Raw genomic sequence first — 24,342 nt, 5'->3', positions numbered from 1 at the left:
TTTTATATCTTCCTTGACATCTTATTTACATATCTTCCATGTGGATTCCTTCACCATGATTGTGCTCTTTCACGCACCAGTGTTCACCTTTGCCTCATTTGTTTCTCATTTCTGCTGCAATTTATATTTACACCTCAAACTTAAACTTCAGAATTGTCAACTCTGTGTGAAGGATGTCCAATTCTCTAGCATTGTTCTGAAGTAATGCTTAACCTCTTGGCAATTTACAGAGGCCAATTATTCAACTCTCTACAAACCCACTCGTCTTTGGAATGTGGGAGGAACCACATTCTTAGGGCTAATAGAATAAAGGGATATGGGGAAAAAGCAGGAACGGGGTACTGATTTTGGACGATGATCAGATTGAATGGCTCTAAGGGCTGAATGGCCTACTCCTGCACCTATTTTCTATGTTTCTATGAAACGGAGCATCCGGAGAAAACCCATGCGGTCGTAGGGAGAACATGCAAGCTCCCCATAGACAGCACCCGAGGTCAGGACAAACCCAAGTACTGGCACTGTGAGGCAGCAGCTCCTCCTGCTGCACCACTGTGCTGCCTCATTGATATTCTTTGTAGATATAAGAGACTGCAGATGCTGGAATCTTGAGCAAAAAACTGTTGGAGGAACTCGGCCAGCTGGGAAGTTTAAGGAAGAGTCCCGACTCGAAACATTGTCCATTTCCCTTGATACTTCGTGGTCGGCTGAGTTCTTCCATGACATTCTTTGTACCTTTTCAAATATTGCCCATTTATCATATCCGGTCTTGAATAATAATTCCAAGTGCAAAAAGATCGGTGTGTTCTTTCGATGAATGTCATCTCAGTCTGTTTTTTGTCTTTCTTTGCAATCCAGTCCTAACACAGATGAGCAGTATCTGGATGTGTGTAATGTTTTACATCTTGTATAACTTGCTTATCTCTGCACCAAGAACTATTCCCTTTCAATTTCCACAAATAATAGTAAAATGCAATGCTAAATGGGAAACTAATAGTCATAGTGTAGTACAGCTCAATTAATATATCAAGCACATTCTCCATTCTAAAGAACTGGCAATTAAAAGCTGAAACAGATGAATTTGAAACTCAGTAACAGTAATTTCTTAACGCAGTGTCGAACAAGACAGATACCAACTTACAATACAATAATAGTAATGTCAGAATCATACACCATGCCATTCAGCCCAACTTGCCCATGCTGACTTAGATGCACCATCTACGGTCATCCAATCTGCCTGAGTTTGTTCCATATCGGTATATTTGTTGGGAGTTTATATTGCAATTATACAAGATTTATACAAGAGGCCACATTTAGAGTATTGTATTCGGTTTTAGGTACCATGTTATAAGAAAGAGTTCTCAAGCTGGAAAAAATACAGAGAAGATTTATGGGGATGTTGCAGAGAAGGGGAATCGAGAACCAGAGGACATGGCACATGCCATGAGTAATTACTCAGAGTAGGCACAAAAACCGCGCATGCACGGAAAATCGTAAAACCGCACATGTGCAGAAAATCGTAAAACCGCGCACACGCAGATTGGTCCTGTAGGCAGTCAGTCGAATTAAAAAAAACTTTTTTAAATGTGCATGTGCAGATTGGTCTCCTCTCCTGTGGGCATGCGTAGCATCTTGCCATGGTGCAAAGGCAGGATTTCAGCTGCCTTTATTGCCCGTTGTAAGTGAAGCAGCGCGTCCACGGCACGTGAGTTGAACATAGTTACGCGTATTATGCATACTGCGGATGAAAGGCATGGGAGAATTATGCCTACCTAAGATAATATTATTAAAATAATAACCATTTAATAATAAATACCAAATTTAGTAAATTAATTGGAAATCTTTACTATTTATATTTAATAATTACCTTTTAGTCAGGGTAGGGCACTACCTACCTTGCCTACCCTGACGGCACGTGCCTGCAGAGGACATAGGTTTAATGTGAAGAGGGAAAGATTTAATAGTAACCTGAGGGGCAACGTTTTCATGGAAATGGTGGTAGGTGTATGGATCAAGCTACTGGAGCAGGTAGTTGAGGCTGGTGCTATCGCAACATTTAAGAAACATTTGGACAGGTACATGAATAGGACAGGTTTAGAGGGAAATGGGCCAAATGCAGACAGGTCAGAATAGTGTATATGGGACATGTGGGAAAGTTGGGCCGAAAGGCCTGTTTCCGTGCTGTAGGTCTATCTATATCCCTCTAAACCTTAGGGAAGCGTCTGAAAAAAGGTCCTGACCTAAAACATCACCTTTCCATGTTTTCCAGAGGTGCTGCTTGACCTCCTGAGTTACTCCAGCACGTGTAAACCAGCATCAGCAGTTCCTTGTTTCTACATTCACTCTAAACCTTTCCTATCCATTTGTCTGTCCAAATGCCTCCTCCGGCAGTCCGTTCCCGTTCCGTTCCAATCTGTGAAAACAATTGTCCCTCAAGTTCCTATTAAACCTTTCGATTTTCACCTTAAGCCTATGTTCCCTGGGTTTTGATTCCTCTCCTCTGAATAAGAGACTGTGCATTTATTCCCCTTATGATCTTATACACTTTTATACGAACATTCCTCATCCTCATGCACATCAAGGAATAAAATCCTAGCCTGCTCAACCTCTCTCCATAGTGCATGCCTTCAAGACCTGGCAACATCCTCGTAAATCTTCTCTGCACCCTAGAGTTAGATAGAGCTCGTAAAGATAGCAGAGTCAGGGATATGGTGAGAAGGCAGGAACGGGGTGCTGAATGTGGATGATCAGCCATGATCACAGTGAATGGCGGTGCTGGCTCAAAGGGCCGAATGGCCTATTCCTGCACCTATTGTCTATTGTCTTCCTTTAGCACAATGACCAAAAGTTAACACAATACTCCAAATGCAGCCTCACCGCAACGGAGGCCAACATGCATTGTAAAAATGTATTATCCGTTGCTACGACAACATTCTAGCATTTCCTTAATGGGCAACTTTTTGCTCAGCTAATTTTCCTGTGTGTGCCTGGCAATGGTGTTCCACCATTCACTGGATAAAATATTGCCTAATTCATTACCTTGGTCCCAGTTGTAGGTACAAGTCCAACCGCTCCCATGTAAGTGCTGCCAATCGTTTTGATTTTCTCTATGTCCTTGTAGCAGTCTTTGTCCATTAGCTTCAGGACCAAAAGAAAGGTGTAAACTATATTTACAAGAGTTCTGAGGAAGTGCAATATTCAAACATATTGTAAAATAAAGATATATTATGGCGGATAAAGAATTAAATGTACCTCATCAAAATCAGCTATTATTTCATTCAGGAGGCGCAAACATTCAACTCCCATGTTATTACCATCTAGTTCAATATAAAAGTCATTAAAATTGGGAATTGAGGCAAACATCACACCCACTTGAGAATATGACTGGTAGTAGAGGTCCTGCAATGAACAACATGGAGAGGTTAAGTGTAAAGTCAAGAGTAGCTGATGAGGGATCAACATATATACCCTGTACTGACCAGATTAAGAACACATTAGGCAGAAAGAAGGTAGGCGAGTAGCTTGGGGCAAGTACTGAGGTCAATGTGGGCACATTAGGCAGACTGGACAGGTAGGGACACTACAACGAGAGGGGGAATACCAGTGTTTAAACTGCATTTATTTCAATACAAGAAGCTTAATAGGTGAGGCAGATGAGTTAATAATCACACAATTTGTGAAAAAACCTAAAGTCCTTAGTACAATAAAAGGCATTTGATGGAAGTTCATAGTTGAGGTATTAGCGAAAAGGAGAGATTTGCACAAATTTCAGAAGTTGAGGCGGGATCTGAAATAAATATATAAATTATGAGAGGCATAGATAGGATAGACATTCAGAACCTTTTTTTTCTAGGGTGTAAGTGTCAAGAGGGCATGGCTTTAAGGTGAGAGGGACTAGGTTAAAAGAAGACAAGTTTATTTTTTAAAACATACAGCGAGAGGTGGGTGCCTGGAACACAATAGACAATAGCCAATAGGTGCAGGAGTAGGCCATTCAGCCCTTCGAGCAAGCACCGCCATTCAATGTGATCATGGCTGATCATCCCCAATCAGTACCACGTTCCTGCCTTCTCCCCATATCCCCTGACTCCGCTATCTTTAAGACCTTGCCAGGAGTGGTGATGACGGCAAATACGACAGTGATATTTAAGAGATTTGTGGATAAGCATGTGGAAATACAGGGAATGGAGAGATATGAAGTGCATGATGTGCCTGAGGAGGTATGGCTGATCTTCAAACACATTAAGGTGAATGACCAAGTGCCTGACCAAGAGCATCCATGAATCTTGAGGGAAGATAGAGAAGAAATTGCATTGGGCCTTACAGGCAGATTTGCATCATCTTTAGCCCCAGGTGAAGTTTCAGAAGGTTGGAGAGTGGTTTATATTATACTGTGATTTAAAAAGGGCAACAAGGACATGGCAGGGAACTACAGGCCAGTGAGACTGACATCAGTAGTTACTGGAGGGAATTCAGAGTATAGGACCTACCAGCGCTTGGATAGACAAGCATTGATTGGGGATGGTCAGCTTAGAAATGTGTGTAGGAAATCGTGTCTCACAAATCTGATAAGATTTTTTTGAAGCAGTAATAAAAAGGATTGATACAGTACAATACAATACAATACGGTTTTATTCATCACATTGCATATAAGTACAAGTGAAATGAATTTGCCAGCAGCGGTACAATGATAAAGAACACACAAACATACTAAAGAAATTAACACAAACATCCACCACAGCATTCATCACTATGGTGGAAGGCACAAAAATTGGCCAGTCCTCCTCCATTTTCCCCCGTGGTCGGGACCTCAACACTCCGCAGCCAGATGAGGCCAGAGCAGTGGATGTTGTTTAAATAGATTTCAGCAAGGCCTTTGACACTTGCATGGTAGGCTAGTCTAGAAGATTAGATCACATGAGATCTAGGGAGATCTAGCTATTTGGATACATCATTGACTTGATGGTAGGAAGTAGAGGATAATGGTGGAAGGTTGTTTTTTGGACTGGAGGCCTAAAATAATTATAAATAAAATGAATACTTGCAGTCTTTTTCACAGAAAGGGAATCAAAACTGGATGGTATAGATTTAAGGTGAGAGGGGAAAGATTTAAAAGGAACTCAAGGGGTAACATGCACACAGAGGGCAGTGCATATATGGAATGACCTGTGTGTAATTCTTAACCTGACACTTTTTACTATACCCCTAAGACAACTGACAGTCAAATATATTGTCATATGTTGATTCCTATATTGATTAACTGAGAAGTCTCCTACATTAGCTACAGAAGGCAATATTTCATATTAAGCTTTGGCGAAGAGTTTCAGTGACATTGAGGTTGGGGACCACTTGCTTGTGTAGTACCTGGGAAATCCCACCTCCTATTGGCCCAGCGAGGAAGTGGTCTTGCCAGCGTACCAGCGGTCTAAAGGTATTTTGGTCATCAATTAGCAAACTACTCTTCTGATCCATTCATCTTACAATCCCCAGCGAGATACTTTGACATGGACCTGTCCAGCACAAGAACAGGCCCTTCGGCCCACAATGTCTGTTCCGATCATGATGCCATGACCATCACTTACCTACCTGCATATTCCCTACATATCTATATGTCTATCCAAAACTCTTTTAATGCCACTAACGTATCTGGTTCAACCACCACCCTGTCAGCATGTTCCAGGTTCTCACCACCCTCTGTGTAAAAAAATTGCCCGGCATGTAGAAACATAGAAAATAGGTGAAGGAGGAGGTCATTTATTCTAAGACTGTGACCCCTGGTTCTGGACTCGCCCAACATTGGGAACATTTTTCCAGCATCTAGCTTGTCCAGTCCTTTTATAATTTTATATGTTTCTATAAGATCCCCCTCATCCTTCAAAACTCCAGTGAATACAAGCCTAGTCTTTTTAATCTTTCCTCATATGACAGTCCCGCCATCCCAGGGATCAATCTCGTGAACCTACGCTGCACTGCCTCAATCACAAGGATGTCCTTCCTCAAATTAGGAGGCCAAAACTGTACACAATGTTCCAGATGTGGTCTCACCAGAGCCTTATACAACTGCAGAAGAACCTCTTTTCTCCTATACTGAAATCCTCTTGTTATGAAGGCCACCATTCCATTAACTTTCTTCACTGCCTGCTGTATCTGTAAGCCATCTTTCCGTGACCAGTGTACAAGGACGCCCAGGTCTCGCTACACCTCCCCCTTACCTAACCTAACCCCATTGAGATAATAATCTGCCCTCTTGTTTTTGCCGCCAAAGTGGATAACCTCTTTGTCTTGTTTAAACATTGTTTCTCCCACCTTAAAGCTATGCTCTCTAGTGTTTGATTTTTTTTCATCTGTGAAGTAAGAATTTCATTGTTCCATTTTAGGACATATGACAATAAAATACGTGTAGGAAAGAACTGCAGATGCTGGTTTAAATTGAAGATAGATACAAAATGCTGGAGTAATTCAGCGGGACAAGCAGCATCTCTGGAGATTGAATGGGTGATGTTTTGGGTCGAGACCCTTCCTCAGACTGACAATAAAACACTCTTGACTCCCTTGATTCTTGACTCTCTTGAAAAAGATTCTGACTGTGTACCCTATCCATGCCTTTCATAATTGCATATACTTCGATCTGTTCTCCACACAACCTCTGGCATTTCAGAGATAACATACCAAGTCCAACCAACTTCTCCATGTGGTTAATACTCCCTAATCGAGGCATCATTCTGGTAAACCTCCTCTGCACCTTTTCCAAATCTTCCATATCTTTCCTGCGATGGGGTGACCAGAACTGCACACAATACTGCAAATGTGGTCTAACCTTAGTATTATAAAACTGCATCACGACTTCCTGACTCTTATACTCATTGCCCCAATCTATGAAAGCAAGCAAACCATATGTCTTCTTTAACACTCTTGCAATGCCACTTTCACACAGTTATGGACTTGGACCCCAAAATACTACAGAATGGATGAAACTTCTGATTGGGCAAGACTCAAACCACATTCAAGGTCTCTGGTTAAGGATAGGACCCAAACTCAATGGTAAATAGGTTTCTGATGAGATTGGCCGCACCAAAAAAAAGCAAAATGTATTTTAGGTAAACAGTTAAATTTTTTTTTTTCCCCTTATATATTTTTTAAAATATTCCGAATAATGCCCTAATTTCCACTTTCATTCATTTGATTGACATGGAAACTCCAATGATATTTCCCTGGAGTTCTTTATGAAGGTGGGCAGATAAATATAAGACCTGGCAGTTATGCCAGTTATGGGCCTGTCCCACTTAGGCAATTTTTTAGGCAACTACAGGCGACTAGTTTGTCGCCACATGTTTGCCGGTTGTCGCTGGGAGTATCTCCTCAGTCGCGCAAAAAGTCGTAGCGTCTTTCTGGTCGCCGTTAATTTTCAACATGTTGAACATTTTTTGGTGACAGTGGGTTTGACGCCAATGAGCTTAGCTTGACTTCTCCTCACGTAGGTGATGTCATAGGTTGTCGCCAGGATGACCTAGGTTGTCGCCGGTTTTTAGGCGATCTGCTATGACTATGACAGTCGCCGGCAGTTGCCTAAAAATTCGCCAAGTGCAACAGGCCCATAACTAACTTGGTGAATCGGACAATTTGATACCAAGTCTTTAATTTCCTCACCACTTCGCCAAAGTGAGAAAGCTGATATGGAAGGGTGCAATGTGGTTACAGCATTCATCCACTAGAGGTCCCCCAAGTAATAGTAATGCTTCGGATAACAGCAGGAGGCTTTAATTGTTAAATTGTTCTCTCTTTAAAATAAACCCTAACAAACATTTTAACACAGGGTTTCCCATTTTAACCTCAACTGTTGAAATTGGAACTCTTACTGTTAAAAAAAAAACAGGGTAAAGGACAAACTTGGAAATATAGGCCAGTCAGTCCACTGTCAGGGGTGCAAGAACTCTTAGGGAAAATGGTCTTCAAATCTGATTACTCAGGGCTGTCTATTTGAGTGCTAAATGATTGAAAATACACACTGAATAGAAGAGAAAATTATTGTTATTTCTGGTTGCTCAGGAAATTACACTTCCCAATGCGAGTTCCACTTAGGAATCATTTCCTATCCGATATTCCCTTTGGAGTGTAGAAGAGACATTATAGTACATTGTTGCTGGAATGGCCTATTTTGGTGATCAGGACACCAGTTGCCCAAAATCTGGCCCAATTTGTGCTTAAAGGACATTTAATGAATGAGTTCAAAGAGCTGCTCATCCATCAGAAGCATCCATTGTGAAATTGCCCTGACCACATCCACGCTCCCCTTTACCCTTGTATGGAAAACAACAGGCAGCTGTGGTACGCACTGCTAATTACATCATCACACATGTGATTCCCTTTTATAGGTTTAATAACTAACTGTGTGAGTTGGGCTTTTTCAGTTCAACTGACCCTTTCAGGGTGCAGTCAAGGACCTGCCCCACATGGCCGTCATTTGCGCGCCATTTACACGGCTTCGTCGTCGCGTTGGGACGCACGGGTAGCATGTGGGTCACGTGGGACGGTCACATGGAGAAGCGCGGAGTGGAATGGAGTTGCACGCGGTATCGCGCGGCGCTCCAGGATTATGTAGGGCCCAAAATCTTTGCGCGCCTCCAGCATGATGTATCGCGTACGCACACGGGTGTATTGCAGTCGCATGCAGGCATCCTGACCTCGTATGTGTAGCGCATGGTTACACATGATTATGTCACCGTGCGTAACCAATGGCCGCCCATACGCAGTCGGCGCAATGAGAAAATAATTACGCCGTAAGCATCAATGCTTTCAGAGTAATGTCTTCAGAGTAACACCTTAATAAATATTTTTGAAACATCCTTAGTTAAGGATGTTTCAAAAGTTAACATCCAGGTAAGGATTGCAGATTTTATATCCTAAAAGAACACTAGTAACCAAATTCGTTTTTTTTTTAAATAACCACCAACAATTTTACTAACACCATTTTAAAAAAAAATCTGCAAACTAATTCTTAAGCTGGGTTCAAACCATCAAACTGCTATAATGGAATACAATTTTGTGTTTGTTGGGAGTAATTCAGAAAGTTTAAAAATAAATGATTTTTTCCAGTAAACAATAATTTAACTAATGTTTCACTTAACAAATGATGTCAATACGCTGACGAATTCTACTTGCAGAGCAGATAAAATATTTGAAGGCGCATGATGACGGGTGATGACTCATTGCAGCTCCATTTGTAATCTGACCAGTTGCCTTCGAAAAACACAGTGGGCTGCTCAAACACTACCCGAGCCAAATAAGTGGCCACTTTATATTACTCCCAGTGTCGGTAATTGACAGGAGAATCGGAGATAGTTGATGGGCATGTGACATGTGACGGAGAATAGACATTAGAGAAATAAGTGGGAATTAGGATGGATCAAACCCCTCTGAGATCTGGTATAAACTTGATAAAATGAATGTGACCTCTTTCTAAGTCACTGGGAAATATTAATTATTTAACAGCTCAGACACTCATGCATTGTGTCAATGTGAGCTATCTATCATGAAAGGTACCACTATGATGGTCTTTGTTTTGCAAGCTGGGTTGGGGGTCTTGCTCCAGGAGCTACTCATATGTTCAATGGAGAATGTATTGTAGAGTGTCACAATTTGTAAGATAGATATCTCTAAAGACCAATGTCTTTGCAAGCTCACGTTATCTGGGGCAGTCATGGTTAAAATATATTACTCAATGAGGGGATAACTTAACCGGTCAGGCGGCATCTGTGTAGAGAATGGTCGGGATTCCTCTTCAGACTCTCAAGCCTGGACAGCTCTCCCCATTGTGGTCATGGTCTCCTTAAATATCAAAATCCTATTTGCAGGGTTTTTCCAAAGGGTCCCAGCATGTCTCTGCCAGGTCTCAATATTTTTGCCACCGCTATATCAGAGAGTCATCCCGGAATTTTACTCAGTGGGATTCCTTTATGTATTGCACATGGATTGCTGCAGCAAACAGCCAACCCCTCCCAATTCCTTCTGAAGGTAGTCTGTCTGGGTCTCCTGTCCAGGGAGTTATGGAGGGAACGATCTCTGCAGAAAGCAGACAGGGGAGGAGATGGGAAGATGTGGCAAGTGGTGGGGTCATGTTGGTGGTGACGAAAATGACAGAGGAATCTTTAGTGTACATGACGGCTGGTAGGGTGGAAAGTGAGGACTAGATGGACTCTGCCCTTGTTAAGAATGGGGGGATGGGGAGATAGAGCAGTGTCACGGAGTATCGAAGAAACCCTGTTGAGAACCTGAACTGTGGTAGGAGAGAGGAATCCCCGTTCCCTGAAGAATGAGGGCATCAGACCCTGGTGTGGAACACCTCAGCCTGAGAATAGATGCAGCATAGACGAAGGAATTGGGAGTAGGGGATGGAGTCCTTACAGGAAGCAGGGTGGGAAGAAGTGTAGTCCAGATAGCCATGGGAGTCAGTGGTTTATAGTAGATGTCGGCCAGTAGTCTGTTACCTGCGATGGAGATAGTGAGGTCTAGAAATGGTAGGGAAATGTCGGAAATGGTCCAAGTGTATTGAGTGCCAAATGGAAGTTAGTGGTGAAATGGATTCACTCCGAAATCCATTCCGAATCCGACCTTTCTGTCCTGGGCCTCCTCCAAGGCCAGACTGAGGACCACCGGAAATTGGAGGAGAAGCATAGATCCATAGATGCTGCTGCACCCACTGAGTTCCTCCAGCATTTTTGTCTACTTTTGATTTTCCTGCATCTGCAGTTCCTTCTTAAACATTTACCCATTTAGCGCTCATGGTTTATATATTGCAGCACCTGACTAGATCATCATACGTTCCATATTTATGTTCAATCATCCCAGATCCTGTCCCCATGGTATTGGCCACTGTTCTACTTAATGGTCTTACTCTCTGGCCATGGGTCTGCAAATACTCTAACATCCTAGCTCCACAATGCCAGGGATACTGATAGTTCTCTCTGCCCAAACCAACCGCTAAAACCCTGACAACCCCAATTTCCTGAATGTTCACTGCTTGCACGCCCCTCCACTCCATGGCTCAGTCTGATATACTCAGTGGAGTTCCTGTTCTCCACCCGCCATCCTTCTCCCTCCCCCTCAGGTGCTGCACATGATGTTCCCTCTGCACTGCACAAAAACACTGCTTCAGAGGTAACCAAGACCTCGGTACATCTGAGGTTTGTTGGGGAAGTTCAAAAGTCCAGGTCTGAAATGGTCAGTAGTCATGCCAAACTTGTTTCTCTTCACAAGTTCACGTTATCGGAGTTGAATTAGGCCATTCGGCCTTTCGAGTCTACTCTGCCATTCTATAATGGCTGATCTCTGCCACCGAATCCAATTTTCCTGCCTTCTCCTCATAACCATTGGCACTCATTCCAATCAAGAAGTTGTCTATCTCTGTCTTAAAAATATCCACTGACTTGGCCTCCACAGCCCTCTGTGGCAATGAGTTTCACAGATTAACTACCTTCTGACTAAATAAGTTCCTCCTCACCTCCTTTCTAAAAGTGCACCCTTTCATTCTGAGGCTATGACTTTTGCTCCCAGACTCTCCCACCAGTAGAAACATCCTTTCCACATACATCTCTGTTTTTGTATTCCAGACCTCTTGATATAAATCCTAGTATTGAATTTGCCTTCCTTACTACCAATTAGACTTGTAAGATGGCGGCCTTGAGGCGCGCGCCGGTACAGTCCCTGCTTATATGTTACGCCCTTTTGTTCTTCTATGTTAAAACCTCCTCCTGCTGCATACTCAATTACAACCGAATTGAGTTGCTCACTATAAGGGCAAGATCGAACAGAGTTTTTGGATCTCCGACCCTTATACAAACCCTTCCGGTGGAATTACGCGCCTGGAACACCACACCTAGGCCATACCCCGGGACCTCTCCTAGGCCTGGTCGACGGCTTGTCCGACGGCGAGCAGGAGTCCTGGCTCGGTTCAGGAAGCGGCCCTACCGGCCTCCACTACCGGCACTACTTCTCTCCAACGTCCGTTCCCTCCGGAATAAGATGGACGAACTCCAGCTTTTGATCCACTCAAGGAGAGAGTACAACGAATCTTCTGCAATCTGCTTCACAGAAACCTGGCTGGATCAATCTGTTCCCGACTCAGCAGTAACCCCACCCGGCTTTACCATCTACAGAGCCGATAGGTCGGCAGCGCTGTCACTCAAGTCCAAGGGAGGGGGTATCTGCTTCCTTGTCAATCAACGCTGGTGCAATAACATCACAGTACAATCACAACACTGCTCCCCTGATATTGAATTCCTCTGTTTGATCATCAGACCATTCTACCTACCAAGAGAATTCTCATCTGTTGTGTTAATTGGCGTCTATGTTCCACCCGATGCTAATGCTAACACGGCTATGGATATTTTATCACACCACATTTCCTCCATGGAAAGCTCGCATCCGGACTCCATCATTATAGCCTTGGGCGATTTCAACCACAGCTGTCTAACAAAAGAACTCCCTAACTACACTCAGCAAGTTACATGCCCGAGCAGAGAAAACAATACATTGGATCATTGTTACACTAACATCACTGGCGCTTACCGTGCCTTTCCACGTGCTCCACTGGGCAGATCCGATCATGTAATGCTGCTGCTCATCCCCACATACAAACAAAAACTGAAATCCATCAAGCCTAAAACAATAACCGTTAAGTCCTGGTCAGAGGATGTCATCGAAACGCTAAGGGGATGTTTTGAATGTACTGACTGGGACCTCTTCCTCGACGCATCCAGCAACAACATCGACGTGTACACTGACGTGGTGACGTCATACGTCCGCTACTGTGAAGAACTGTGCGTCCCCTACAAAACTGTCACAATACCCAGCAATGGTAAACCCTGGTTCAACAAACACATACAACTTCTTCGCAAAAAGAAAAATGCAGCCTACACCAACAGTAACAAGGATCAGTATAAATCAGCAAAATACGAACTCAGGTCTGCAATTCGGAAAGCAAAATTAACTTATTCAAACAAATTGGAACAACAACTCAAAACCCACAATTCAAGAGAAGTCTGGAAACATCTACAGACGATGACGGACTACAAAAAACGTCCTGTTCCCATCCCAGACGAGGATCCGGATTTACCGGAAAAACTGAACACTTTTTATGCACGCTTTGACAATGCCACCCCGCCATCCATGCCTCCCCCCCCACCTAACTCAGCACCATTCACCATCTCTGAGGAGGTGGTGGTTAGGGCGGCCTTCAAAAATCTTAATAAAAGAAAAGCGGCAGGGCCTGACAACCTCAGCCCCGCTGCTCTCAACCATTGTGCAGCTCAGCTGGCCCCTGTGTTCACCTCCATCTTTAACACCTCCCTCAGCCAATGTAGAGTCCCGCAGTGTTTTAAATCATCCATTATCATCCCTGTGCCCAAGTCCTCCAAGGTGAGCTGCCTGAACGATTATAGACCTGTGGCATTAACATCAGTCGCCATGAAGGCCTTTGAGCACATAGTCCTCACCCATCTGAAAATTCACACTGCCCCCATCATGGACCCTTTCCAATTTGCATATAGTGCCAACCGGTCTGTTGAGGATGCTATCAACTTAGCTCTTCACTATTCCCTGCATCATCTGGAATCACCGAACACCTATGCACGCATCCTGTTTATAGATTTTAGCTCGGCCTTTAATACTATACACCCGATTAAACTCTACAATAAAATGTTGGACATGAGCATTCACCCAGCCATGTGCCATTGGATTCTACACTTTCTAACAAACAGACAGCAAAGAGTCAAGGTGGGTGAAAAACTCTCCAGCCCTCTGACTCTCAACATAGGAGCCCCCCAAGGGTGCGGTCTGTCACCCCAGCTCTTTTCACTTTACACCAACAACCTCACATCCCAATGCAGCTCAGTTAAAATTTTTAAATATGCAGACGACACAACAATAATTGGCCTTATCTCAGACAACAACGAATCACAATACCATCTGACAGTCGATAGCGCAGTCAAATGGTGCGCAGACAACAACCTCCAGCTTAATACTTCAAAAACCTTAGAAACTATCACAGATTTCAGACGCAATCAAAACCACAAACCCCCGGTCCATGTCAACTCTCACCCCATAACCTCCACAAACTCATTTAAGTTTCCAGGCACCTATATCTCCAATAACCTAAAATGGCACATCAATGCAGACCACGTCATCAAGAAAGGTCAACAACGCCTATATTTCCTCAGACAGCTCAAAAAGTTCAGAGTCCATAAACACCTCCTGGTCCGTTTCTATCAATCAATCATTGAAAGCATCATCACCTCCTCAATCACAGTCTGGTACGGTAACACCGATAGTCACTCACTACATAGAATACAGCGCATTGTTTCCAAGGCCTCCAGGATCATCAACTCCCCCCTCCCCTCAATCCATTCCATTTATCTTCAACGTACCTCAAAACGGGCAAAAAAGATCATCTCGGACCACTCCCATCCAGCAAATCACCTTTTTCAGTCTCTCCCTTCAGGGAGGCGCCTCAGGTCACTTGCTACTAAAACCACCCGCTTTAAAAACAGTTTCTTCCCCTCAGCAATAAGAACTCTTAATTCCGTCCAATAATCAGACAATAATATGATTTCTGATGTATACAGTGTCTTGTCTATGGTCTTTGTTTGTTCTTTTGCATTATGTAATGTTGGTGAGATGTGTGATTTGTGATGTGGTATGGATGCACTTTATTACGGTGATCTGTGTTATTAGTGGTATGTAACTAAAGCAGTGTACCATCATGTACCGAACCCAAATACCACCAACCCTGGTTGCGTGGCAAATAAAGATTCTATTCTATTCTAAATTAACATTTTGGGAATCCTGCACCAGCATTTCCAAGTCCCTTTGCACCTCCAATTTCTGGATTCTCTCTCCATTTAGAAAATAATATACGCCTTTATTGTTATGATTGCCAAAATGCACAACTCCACACTTTGCTACACTGAAGTTCTGCCATTAGGAGCATATAGTGGAAAGATCCTTGACTGCAACAATCATGCCACCTCCAAATATTACTGCAGCAGGCTCTCAGATAAATCTTTCATGCATTGCCAATATAATGATCTTTTCAGGTGCAAAGAATTTTAGGCCATCAGATTTAAAAATGGTCAATATAAGGAATAATTGCAGCATTCTCAAATCTCACTGTTGAGATTCAGTTAAATAAAATATTACATTCTAGTAAATATTAATTGTTCTGTATCTATGGATGATGCAGCTCGGTAGCAACACAACAAAATTTTATGAAACCAATGTTATGGATTTGAGTCCTTGTCAAAATTATCCCAATTTCAGGCACACTGCTGTTTCAGTGACACTTCTGCATTGTTATTCATTTCAGCAGGAAATACATTATTCTACATCTGCTTTCTTCACTGAGAAGAAAACACGCTTTATTTTAGGGAATAAACCTATTGCAGAATGCCACTTCTTTTTTTTATTCAACAAGATTTTTCTCACCATATTCCGTGGATTAGACAATAGAAAATGTTGTGCGACATGTGCTGGCAATAAATTAAAGAGAATCCGTTTGTTATCGAGCTTTACTCGTTCCATGTCATCTCTCTCTTCTTCAGCCTGAAAGAGAAAATGCAGTCAATGAGTTGATGACTCCATTAACTCTTAACAATGTGGTGAACAGTGAAAGAAATACTGTGTTTAAAAAAAAAACACTTGAGAGAAAACAATGAAACAGTAGTAGATGACGTTTAATATGCTGCAAAAGACCTAGACACTTCCCACACTGCATGGGCTTTCTAAGCTCTACACATTTAATTTAGGCAGAAACTCCTTTCATGTTCATTGGATTTCGGTGGTACGAATGCAGAAGATAGCAGAAGCAATATGGGGGAGCCCACAGTGCAATTCCTAAACATATGTAACTTTTTAACCTCTGTTTCTGCTGTATTTAATCAAAAAAATGTGTACTCAACAATTTTGTTTTCAACTCAACTTTCATAAAGCATATCAAATGTTTTTGAACAATACTTTGACAAAAGTCACAAATAAACTGAAATTAGCATTTCACGGCTAGCATTGGGGAAATTTTGAACCATAATATTAGTAAATATCTAAAGGGATGGTCACATCCTGTTAAACCACAAAGTAATGCTGCATGGATATTGGCCATTTAGTGTTTAACACAAGTGAAAGAGCATACAAGTGAAAGTGCAAATTAAACACGAAGGAGATATGCAGTCCAACCACCCTTTTCTCTTACTTTTTAGCCAAGTATTTTTTTTCCCCACTTTAAAATACTTACCGTATCTAATATGCTTCTATATGTTTTGTGGGCCACTATTCTTCACTCAGTTCCTTCACTCTTCCCATTAAACTTGAATTCGCTTTATTGCTTCTATAGTCTGAAGAAGGGTCTCGACCCGAAACGTCACCTATTCCTTTTCTCCAGCGATGTTGTTACCTATTCCTTTTCTCCAGAGTTACTCCAGCATTTTGTGACTATCTTAAGTATAATATTATCTGATTTGATTAGATAGCGTGCAAAGCAAAAGTTATCACTGTACCTCGGTAAACGTGACAATAATAAACCTAGACCCAACTGTACTGAACACAGGCCCAAAGTAATTGAGCATCAGCTATGGCTTGGGCTATCTGACCTGGCTGGGTTTCCAGCACCAATACTGACACATGGTGAACGGGGCTAAAGAGGCACGGAGGCTGTGATGTGATGAGGCTTACAGGTCTCTGCAACTCTGCATTCCAGCCTACAATGGACAAAAGCAAGAAATGTAGCAAAGTGTGGAGTCATTCATTTTGGTTGTAGGAATAAAGGCATAGACTATTTTCTAAATTAGGAGAGAATCCAGAAACCAGAGGCACAAAGGGACTTGGGATTGCTGGTGTAGGATTCCCAAAACGTTAATCTTCAGGTCGAATTGGTAGTAAAGAGGGCAAATGCAATGCTGACATTTATTTCAAGAGGGCTAGAATACAGAAACAGGGATGTGATGCTGAGGCTCTGTAAGGCGCTGGTCAGGCTGCATTTGGTGTATTGTGAGCTAATTTGGGCACCAAATTTGAGGAAGGATGTGCTGGCTCTGGAGAGCATGCAGGTGAGGTTTACAAGAATGATACAAGGAATCAGTGGGTTAACATATGATGAGCGTTTGATGCCTCCGGCCTGTATTAGCTGGTTTAGAAGAATCAGGGATGATCTCATTGAAATGTACTGAATAGTGAAATACTTGAATAGAGTAGATGTGGAGAGGATGTTTCTACTCATGGGAGAGTCTAGGAATATCGCCACAGAATTAAAGGACGCTCCTTTAGGACGGAAATGAGGAGGAATTTCTTTAGTCAGAGGATGGTGAATCTGTGGAATTCTTTGCCACAGAAGACTGTGGGTGCCAAGTCAATGGATATTTTTAAGGCAGAGATAGATAGATTGTTGATTAGTACGGGTGTCTGGGGTTATGGGGAGAAGGCAGGAAAATGGGGTTAGGAGAGAGCGAATTCAGCCATGAGTGAATGGTGGAGTAGACTTGATGGGCCGACGTTTTCAAGAGAGATAGATTTAGCTCTTAGGGCTAAAGGAATCAAGGGATATAGGGAAAAAGCAGGCAAGGGGGTACTGATTTTACATGATCAGCCATGATCATATTGAATAGCGGTGCTGGCTCAAATGGCTGACACCTATTTTTCTATGTTTCTATGAATGGCCGAATTCTGCTCCTATCTCTTATGACCTTATGATTTGAAGCATTCAGACATTTTTTTCTTGATCCTGGAATATAGTGGATCCCGTGGCCATGTTAGCAACAGTCTACGTTCTACAGAATCTGTTACCAAAAGCCTGAATTTGCAGTGTGTGGTGATTAGACAACATGGAGCCTACTGTGATTCAATGCCAGTGTGAGGTCCAAACTCGTCAATACTGTACACAACCATATTCTGGATAGTGCAGAACACCCTTTTCTCTTTCCTTTTAGCCAAGGCATTTTTTCCCACTAAAATACTTATGGTGTTCTGCAAGTTCTGTGGGCCACTATTCTGCACTCAGTACCATTTCCTTCACTCTACCCATTGTACTTGAGTTAGACTTGATTGTATCTGATTGGTATTATCTGATTTGATTGGATAGCATGTAAAACAAAGATTTCCACTGTACCTCAGTATACATGACAATAATAAACTTAAACCACTGTACGGAGTGCAGGCCCAATTCAGCATCGGCTATGGCATCTACTCCTCTATACACTGGGTAACACTGGCCAAGAGCCAAGGTCAATCTCTCGGCCTGCCACAGTTCCTGTGCTTGGTGATTCCTCTGGTGGTGAGCCTCACGTTGACATTGAATACTTCAAAGTATTTTGTGTCAGTGGTCAGCAGCTGGTAAATCCCAGTGCTTAAGCAAAGCCCTGTGAATATGTGCCTCTCTGGTGACATGCTTATTATGCAGTAAGTTTCATGTGAATCTTCACTCTTGATATTCAGGATGGTTGTGTTCACTTTACCACAGCTTTGAACTGCAGAAATGATACAATGGGAGAGTCAAATATTTATGTTCACAGGTTATTCAGTGTTCAGACATCGTTTCCATCTGCCAGCATCTTGCCTAACCAATACAATTTCCAGTTCCGCCTGCATATGTACCTACTATCTTTTCTGAAAATTGTTCCCGGAGGGCTCTCTTTAATTATTATTCAAACTACCAGTGAATTTTCCGGATGAGCTCTCTAGCTGTGGGTTACATTTAAGATTACAATCGTTTCCCTACCACTTCTGCCCCAGTTTGATAATCATTGAATTAGTAGGTTTATATGCAGAACCAATATGATGAATTATCTACAGAATGTCATTAGTAACCATATAGTCATAGAGTCATAGATTAATACAGTGATCTATTTACTCTATTGACAGTGATCAATACAGTCCTGGAAACGGGTCCTTCGGCCCAACTCGCCCACTCTAGCCAACAATGTCCCACCTACCCTAGTTCCACTTGCCTGTGCTTGGTCTATAAAGGGCCTGTCCCACTTTCCCGAGTTATTCACAAAGTCTCCTGAGTTACTCACAAATTCCGTCGAGTTATCAAACTCGCAGAATGTTCGTAACAAGTTCGTAGGATGCCATAGGAGTCCGTGGATATATCGTAGTGGCTCGTTATGCCAGCCGTAGGTAGTCGGGGCATCAGGTAAGTTGGGACATGTTTTCGAAGTGATGAAAAATGTCCACAAGTAAACAAATAGCCCAGAGTACCTACGGCTGGCATAACAAGCCGCTACGATATATCCACAAACTCCTACGGCCTCCTACGAACTCGTTACAAACATTCTGTGAGTTTGAAAACTCAGGAGAATTCGTGAATAACTTGGGAAAGTAGAATAGGCCCTTAACCCTCTAAACCTGTCCAATCCATGTACCTGTCCAACTGTTTATTAAATGATGGAATAGTCCCAGCCTCAACTACCTCCTCGGGCAGCTTGTTCCATACACCCACCACCCTCTGTGTGGAAAAAGTTACCCCTTCGATTCCTATTAAACCTTTTCCCCTCCACCTTGAACTTATGTCCTCTGGTCCTCGATTCTCCTACTCTGGATAAAAGACTCTGACCATCTACCTGATCTATTCCTCTCATGATTTTGTATACCTCTGTAAGATCTCCCCCTTTCCTCCGAAGCTCCATGGAATAGAGACCCATTCTACTCAAACTCTCCCTACAGTTGAAACTTTCAAGTCTTGGCAAAATCATAGAAACATAGAGAATATCCTCCTAAAACATTTCTGAACCCTTTCAAGCTTGACAATATCTTTCCAATAACAGGGTGCCCAGAACTGAACACAATATTCTAAAGAATATTCAGTCTGAAAAAGGGTCTCCACCCGAAACATCACCTATTCCTTCACTCTATAGATGCTGCATCACCCGCTAAGTTTCTAAAACGGCAAATATGTGTGGGTGTCTGTATCAAAAGTTTTTTTTTTCTCCACTGCACCAAAGGTTCACTGAGAAGAGAAACAGGAAATGAAATGCTTGTTATCCATGTCGTATATAATTGATTGAATTATCTGTCCACCACCTTTGGAGGGAGTGAGGGAAGGGAAGGAGAGAAGGGTGGGAGGGAAGAAGGGAAAGGAGGGAGGGAAGGGAAGGAGAGAAGGGAGGGAGAGGGCCGGTGGCGGGAGCGGATGGGTGTGAGCTGAGGCAGTTTTAAACGTTGCTCCCTGTTGTGTTCACCGCGTCTTCCCGGGAAGAGAGAGGGGTGGAGCCGGGGCTGTGTGTGTGAAGCACGGCGACTGGAGGGGCGGGAGCACTGCCCCGGGACCTTGAGTGAAAAATATGCACTTATGAGCAGGCGGTAGAATATTTTCAAAATACAAATCTCCCCCCTACTTATCGATTACAAACCACCCTATTTATCCTTTAATATTTCTATAATGTTAATAATTAGTGTTACCTCTTACTTAACAACCATTAGCCTTTACACAGAACTCCCTCTTTGATTTGACCATTCACACCATCCTACCACATTGGGTCAACCACCCTGCTGTTTAATACATTTTTATCTGATGTTAAGAAATCAAGATGAAAACAGTAGAAAAAAAAAGCAATAGCAGGAGACAGCTATTACACAATCGCTGGAACGTGCTTAATACGATAAATAACATTTCATTATAAAGCAAGTACACGTCATAATTTTACATTATCAAATAGGTCGATTTCAGTTTAAGATGTGCACGCTTTGATCTTATAATCCATTTCTGGCTGAGGCATTTCATTTCTCTCTCAGATTATGAACTAATTCACTAAGTGAAGCCACAGGGAGTATATTATCTTTGTAAAAAGAATGCATTCGCCTGTTATTCTATCTTAATTTTAATTTTAATGAAAAGCATACAATGCTTTTAAATTCTAAAGGAACTATCTGCAGTTATAATTACTTAATTGGCCAACCTAAATACATAGGCAGGAAATACATGTGAGGGAAATTCATTCAAATAAAACAAAGGGCAGTGTAATATGCCTCAATGGGACAAAGAAATAAAAATAGATCAGCATTATTATCTGACACTATTTGGTCTTTTATGAAACAGGACATGCAGCTGTAAACTCTTTTTAACACCATTGATAGTCTTAATGTTGAATCTTATGCTGTAAGCTTGCTACTTTTCCCTTTCTCTTTAACCTGATATATCCTACATTTATAAAAAGGATTTTTTTAAATCAATATCATAAATGTCAATGTATTTGCTCAGTATTACAGTAACATGTACAACATAATGTAAAGATGAACTTTAAATTAACTGCAGTGAGTACGGTTGCAATTTGTTGTTTAATTGCTGTAATGCATTGTTGTTCCTGCATCCTACCTCACTTTCTCAATAAAACACGTTCTTTGGCCCAATTTCCCACGCCAATAGACAATAGACAATAGACAATTGGTGCAGGAGTAGGCCATTCGATGTGATCATGGCTGATCATCCCCAATCAGTACCCCGTTCCTGCCTTCTTCCCATATCCCCTGACTCCGCTATTTTTAAGAGCCTTATCTAGCTCTCTTGAAATGCCGACCAAAATGCCCCGTCTACGCTACTCCTGCCCGCGTTTGACCCATATCCCTCTAAACTTTTCCTACCTATGTACCTATCTAAATGTATTTTAAATGTTATTGTACCACCCACAGCTACCTCCTCCTCTGGTAGTTTGTTCCATATACCCACCACCCTCTGTATGAAAATGTCCCTCAGGTTCCTTTTAAATCATTCCCCTCTCAAACTAAATCAACGTGCTGTTGTCCTTGACTCTTCTTTTCTTGGTCAATGACTGCATTCACTGTATCTATTCCCTCATGGGTTTATGAACATCTGTAAGATCACCGCTCAGCCTCCTGCACTCTAAGGAATAAAGTCTTAACATGCCCAAACACTCCTTACAGCTCAGGCCCTTGAGCTCTGGCAACATCCTCGTAAATCATCTCAGCACTCTTTTCAACTTAACAACATTCTTTCTATAGGAGGGTAACCAAAACTGGGTGCTATTCATGTAGCTGTCCAAATGTCTTTGTTAATATGAGATTACTTTGTTGAGAGTTGAATGGACAACACATTATTGAAATTAATTTAAAGAAAAAAATATCTGGAAATGTATGATGTTATTTAAGATGTGCTTGTAATTACACACTGCATCCAAATACAACAAGCAATTCATTTCCTGTTTAAAATCTCCAAGTATTCATGAATCTATTTGTATTTACAAGACACCATCCTTTCCACTGGAAATTTTGGAACCTATGGATATTTTTGATGCTTTAACAGTTTGTTTTCAAATGGAAGGCTGAGAAATATCATCAAAAATAATGACCTCAAAGCAAAATAGGTCATATGCCTGCAGTTCCTTGTGCCTCCTGGCAAGTACACAAAAATGCTGGAGAAACTCAGTGGGTGCAGCAGCATCTATGGAGCGAAGGAAATAGGCAACGTTTCCGAATGGCCCGAAACGTTGCCTATTTCTTCGCTCCATAGATGCTGCTGCACCCGCTGAGTTTCTCCAGCATTTTTGTGTACCTTCGATTTTCCAGCATCTGCAGTTCCTTCTTAAATGACTCCTTGCAAGTAATTGATCAATACCATTTAAGTTCTTAAATCAAAATTATTGGTCATATATGTACACATATTATTGCTACAAGATATTCTTAATCCTATTTAGTGTGCATGTCGTGCATTTCCATGTACATGTAATGAAAGAGAAAGAAAAATATTAAGTAAATAAAACAATTCTCAGAATGGTTGTAGGAAAAATAAATTAAAATAAAAAGACAATAAGATTGGTCAGAACTGAGATTCAGCATCCGAAGATGCTGCCTGACCGGCTGAGTTACGCCAGCACTTTGTGTCTATCTTCCTCTTATTCTATTCATTGTTGAGTACATAGTCAGTTTATATCTTACCTGCGCTGCCCAGAGGTAGTCTAATCTCAGCTTTAGGTCTAACTGTCTGGAATGAAGTCCAAGAGCACAAGCGAAAAGCAGGATTGCTAAAATGGATTCAAATCCTCTTATATAAATCGCTCCGCGTCTACAAAAAAAATACAGAACAAGGAACATATTCTTGAAAACCTTTCAACATTAGCTGTTTAGGTGAGAGATATATTGATAATATGCACATGAAACTGAAATTAAATCAATGAATTTCAAAAAAGAGTTTATTTGATTAAAAAAAATCAGAAGATGCTATCTATCAAATGTATAGCTGTATAGTATGTGAAAAATAAGTAAAATAGATCTTAGCATTATGGATATTTTGGACATTGCAGTCAGTGGTGTTATGAGGTCATTTTTATTACATAGTTCATTGGTACACACTGCACAGCTAAGCATTTTTTGGGGTAGTAAAAAAATGAAAATATTGTGGGTGAAAGGGTGTGTACATTTCTCTGATGGTACCTGTAAAGATTAATCCATAAAAGTTTAAAATATCATATATTTTTTGTCAACAATCCATGAAGAATTCTAACTTCCATTGCTGCAAAGCTAAATTATACAGTTTGGACAAAAATTCCATTGTGTAGGACAACATTTCTATGCACTATCTGACCGAATTATATGAAAATCCAATCACTACACACAATTGAGTACTTCATGCCCACACTACATACTTAGAGATACTCAATGGCAATACTACATGTATTTACACAAAGACCCAAGGGCACGTTTGAGTGTGGATAATCAGCATGGAGAGGACAATTGACATCACCCTGGCTACGCTGCAAAAATACAGTGAATGAATGAGCAAGGCTTCAATTCTAAAGGCAGACTTTCACCTGGTTTACTAAATGGGTGTATATGACAGGCAGTTTAGCCATCATGGAGTTTCCAGGAAGAGCGGATCTTCATTGATTTTGTGTTCTCTTTTCTTTCTGGCATCTGGGGTCAATGGTGGGTCGACTCAACCATCATGATTTTTATCCCAGAGGGACATTGATTATTCAAGGCCAATGGTGCACATAATCCATAAAGGGCCAATTTCCACAACAGTGGTCCCAGTAGTGGCTTTCATATCAACAAACATGACCGTGGAGGTAAAATCATGCTTTGTTTGTAAGGCCCTAGATCGCCGATTTAAAGCTTCACAGCAAGCTGATGCTAGGCCACAAGCAACTGTGCCTCAAATCTTTGCATGCTGAGGTGTATAGTTTAGTTTAGGTTAGAGAAACAGCATGGAAACAGCCCCTTCGGCCTACCAAGACCATCGAACACTAAATCTGTTTTCCCACTTTTGCATCCACTCCCTACACGCAAGGGATACTTTACAGCAACCAATTAACCCAATGCAGCAACCTACAAACCCGCAGATCTTGTGGAAAGTGG

At 41.8% G+C, this 24,342-nt stretch overlaps 1 protein-coding gene across 2 annotated transcripts in view; it reads right to left on the bottom strand.

Moving 5' to 3' along the window:
* The window catches only part of LOC129710284 (adenylate cyclase type 1-like), a 253,216-nt gene that overhangs the window by 39,042 nt on the left and 189,832 nt on the right, over positions 1-24,342 (bottom strand). For both annotated transcript variants that reach the window (XM_055657175.1, XM_055657184.1), the window contains 4 exons: positions 22,924-23,050; positions 15,475-15,591; positions 3,250-3,396; positions 3,037-3,135 (listed from right to left, as the gene is read on the bottom strand). In XM_055657175.1, coding sequence (XP_055513150.1) covers positions 3,037-3,135; positions 3,250-3,396; positions 15,475-15,591; positions 22,924-23,050 — 490 coding nt within the window. The remainder of the gene's footprint in view (positions 1-3,036; positions 3,136-3,249; positions 3,397-15,474; positions 15,592-22,923; positions 23,051-24,342) is intronic.

The sequence above is a fragment of the Leucoraja erinacea genome, chromosome 2 (assembly GCF_028641065.1).
Source record: "Leucoraja erinacea ecotype New England chromosome 2, Leri_hhj_1, whole genome shotgun sequence".
Classification (NCBI taxonomy): domain Eukaryota; kingdom Metazoa; phylum Chordata; class Chondrichthyes; order Rajiformes; family Rajidae; genus Leucoraja; species Leucoraja erinaceus.
This window is presented reverse-complemented; position numbering and strand designations above follow the sequence as displayed.